At 52.6% G+C, this 3,690-nt stretch overlaps 1 protein-coding gene across 1 annotated transcript in view; it reads left to right on the plus strand.

Annotated features, from left to right (window-relative positions):
- Positions 1 to 3,690, plus strand: part of MS4A15 (membrane spanning 4-domains A15) — a 13,780-nt gene that overhangs the window by 1,932 nt on the left and 8,158 nt on the right. The window contains exon 2 of the mRNA XM_017530780.2: positions 3,071 to 3,195. Within this exon, the coding sequence (XP_017386269.1) occupies positions 3,071 to 3,195 (125 nt within the window). The remainder of the gene's footprint in view (positions 1 to 3,070; positions 3,196 to 3,690) is intronic.

A 3,690-nucleotide genomic window follows, 5' to 3' on the forward strand; every position in this document is an offset into this window, starting at 1 on the left:
TAGAGAAATCCCCCAATCGGCTGCAGCTAGGTGTCTGCCTTATTTGGGCATGATGTCATGAGACGTTTGCTTTATTTGGGCATGGTCTGATCCATTGGCTGGAGCTCAGCTATTTGTCCTTAGCTGAAACCCAGTTATTGGTTACAAAAATATGCTCCTAAAACAGGTTTCAGTGTGTTTACGTACTGAGTTAGGTTGCAGTTTGTTATGTAGGAACTCAAATTATGGAGACAGGCTAATGGCCTCCTGCTGTTTTAATCATACACACACATAGGTAGATTCTTCAGTCTGTTCCTTGGCCTCTGTTTCTCCAGGTGAAAGAGGAAAGCACAGATTGAGCAATAGCAATGATGATGAAGGTGAGGATGAGGACAGCTCTTGCTTATTAAGCATCTCTGATTGGTGCACATGCTGTGCGGGGGACTTATCACGCGTTGTCTCACTAGATTCTCAGCACCACCTTGTAAGAAGGGGATCACGGGCAGGTGTGGTTGTGGTGGCTCACTCCTGTAATCCCAGCACTTTGGGAGGCTGAGGTGGGCAGATCATGACATTAAGAGATCGAGACCATCCTGGCCAATATGGTGAAACCCCATCTCCACTAAAAATACACACATACACACACAAAAATTAGCTGAGTGTGGTGGCACATGCCTGTAGTCCCAGCTACTCAAGAGACTGAAGCAAGAGAATCACCTGAACCTGGGTGGCGGAAGGTTGCAGTGAGCCGAAATCACACCCCTGCACTCCAGCCTGGGTAACAAGAGTGAAACTCTGTCTCAAACAAAAAAGAAGGGGATCATAGCTCCTATTGGACAGATTAGAAAAACGAAGTTTGTCAAGGTAAGTGGCATCCTATAAACTAGAAATGGCTGACCCTAAAGTTCTACTTTTAACCCCTCTGCTCTGTGGCGTCCAGGACCTCTGGCTCAAACATGCTGGAATCCTACCCGAATAGCTGCACCACACCCACTGGTGCAGGAGGGGACTGGACCGGGGCACAGAGACTAAGGGCCGCACAGCCACCTGACTTGTGGCCCGTGGAGACAGTGAGCAAAGAGAGGACAACAGCTGCTGGAACTCTGAAACCCCAGAGCAGACCCTGGGAACCAACGCTCTCCCCCTCCAAAAAGAAAACAAATCTGATGAGACAAACTGCTGAAAAGCACAAAAAGTGGAAAATAGAACTAAGAGTTATGGAATCCCAGCCACTGAGAAGAATACCACTGTAGCCTTAGCTGGCCTGCCGCCTCATAGCTGGGACGCTTCAGGCAAGTTACTGAACATCTCTGAGCCTCAGTTTCCTCATCTCCAAAATCAGGATAATAATAACCTACCTCTGGCTGAGTGCTGTGGCCCACGCCTGCAAACCCAACACTTTGGGAGGCCAAGGCAGACGAATAACTGAGATCAGGAGTTTGAGACCAGCCTGGCCAATATGGTGAAACCCCATCTCTACTAAAAATACAAAAATTAGCCGGGCATGGTGGTGAGCACCTGCAATCCCATCTACTAGGTAGGCTGAGACGGGAGAATCACTTGAACCTGGGAGGTGGAGGTTGCAGTGAGCCGAGATCGCACCATTGCACTCCAGACTGGGCGACAAGAGTGAAATTCCATCTCAAAAATAATAATAACCTATCTCTTCTCATTAGGATTAAATGAGGCCACATCTGTAAACCCCCAGCACAGTGCTTAGCGCAGACAGGCATTTGATAAGTGGCAGCTGGTGTTTCCCAAGGCATAATCCTGGTGGCTGTGGTGGTCTACCAGCAGGGGAAAGACATACAAGGAAGGGGAGCTACACTGGCATCTTGGACACCGTGCCATGCTGTCCCCTGTGAGGACACTGAAAAGGTGAAAGGCACGCAGCTGAAGAGAGGAAGACACTGAAGATTCAGGGACTCATGCCCATGGATATCCAAATTCTTGGCACTCATGTTAGATAGAAATATATATTGCGTGTGACGCTGAGACGACAATTCTAGTTGTTCCCAGTCAGAACTGCCCACGCGAGGACCAGGCTGGTTTGAGTAGTGGTGAGTACTAGTCACTGGAGTCCCCGTGGAAGTCACGGAGCTGGAAGGGGCTGCTGGGCTCCCAGGGCTGGATTCCAGGGGTCTTCAACATCTCTTTCCACTCAGTTACGGAATTCAATAGTTACCCACAACACTGCAATGTTTCTGCTCTGTGGTATACCTTTTTTTTTTTTTTTTTTTTTTTTTTGAGACAGGGTCTTGCTGTCTCACCCAGACTGGAGTGCAGTGGTGCAATCTCAGCTCCCGGCAACCTCCGCCTCCCAGGTTCCATCGATTCTCCTGCCTCAGCCTCCTGAGTAGCAGGGATTATAGGCGCCTGCCATCACACCCGGCCAAGTTTTTGTATTTTTAGTAGAGACAGGGGTTTCACCATGTTGGTCAGGCTGGTCTTGAACTGCTTACCTCATGATCCACCCGCCTCGGCCTCCCAAAGTGGGAGGGCCTGGGATTACAGGCGTGAGCCACTGCACCCAGCCTATGTGGCAGACCTTACTAGAAGCTCACACTTGGGAAAACCATTTCGCTTCTGGGCATAGACTAGTAGGGCGCTGGTAAACCAACTCGTAGAAAGAGGGAAAAAAAAAAATCCCACTGGAGATTTCAGCAGGCTGAGGCTGCGGAAGGGGTGGGACGATCAGTGATGGACACTGAAATAGAAAGATGCTCAGGAGAAGGCCCTGGGGGCAGGCTGAGGGGGTGTTGGGGGATGAGGAAGGCCGTGCACTGCAGGGAACGTTGCGCCATGGAACGGAGTCCTAAGAAACCCAGGCAGCGACACAGCGGATCAGGGCAGAAAGCAGGAGGCAGGCCGGCTGAGAGCCTTGCTCTGTGTGCCCCGTAGGCTGCGGGGCACTGCCTTTCTCCTTAAAAGTGTCTCTGTTGGTTGCTGTAATATGTCGCCTCCAAAGAACAGAATTTGGGTTTCTTTCCCAGCCGCCCACCTGGAGGAGGGCGGGGCCGGCCATGCTGTCTCCGGGCCGGCAGGGGGCGGTGTGGAACAGGCCCCGCAGCGCGGATCTCTGGCTTCCCGCGGACGGTCCAGGTCCTCATCCGCCTCATCCACCTGGGCTTTGGCAGCGTGCTGCTCATGGTTCGCCGCGGCCACGTGGGGATGTTCCTCATCGAGGGCGGCGTCCCCTTCTGGGGAGGAGCCCGTGTGAGTGCCGGGGCCATGGAGACGGAGGGTAGGGGGGATACTGCCCAGGCTCACCTCTCCCCCATGCGCCCACCTCCCATCCTCCTGGGCACAGCCTGTCCTAGGTGAGGGCCTGGAGACGCTTCCTAGAAGAACTGGGGTCCAAGTCTAACTCCTTCCCCTCAAACCCTCTCCATAAACCTGAACCTGACACCGCTCCTGCGGATGGAAAGCTCCCAGCAAACAGCCAGAGAAGCTGCCAAAAAGGACGGGAAAGGCCGGGCACGGTGGCTCACACTTGTAATCCCAGCACTTTGGGAGGCCGAGGCAGGCAGATCTTGACTTGAAGCCAGGAGCTCGAGACCAGTCTGACCGACATAGTGAAACCCCGTCTCTACTAAAACTACAAAAATTAGCCGGGCATGGTGGCGCAAGCCTGTAAACCCAGCTATTCGGGAGGCTGAGGCAAGAGAATCGTTTTAACCCGGGAGGTGGAGGTTGCAATGAGCTGAGATC

This window comes from Cebus imitator, unplaced genomic scaffold (genome assembly GCF_001604975.1).
Source record: "Cebus imitator isolate Cc_AM_T3 unplaced genomic scaffold, Cebus_imitator-1.0 Scaffold69, whole genome shotgun sequence".
In the NCBI taxonomy this organism is placed as follows: Eukaryota; Metazoa; Chordata; class Mammalia; order Primates; family Cebidae; genus Cebus; species Cebus imitator.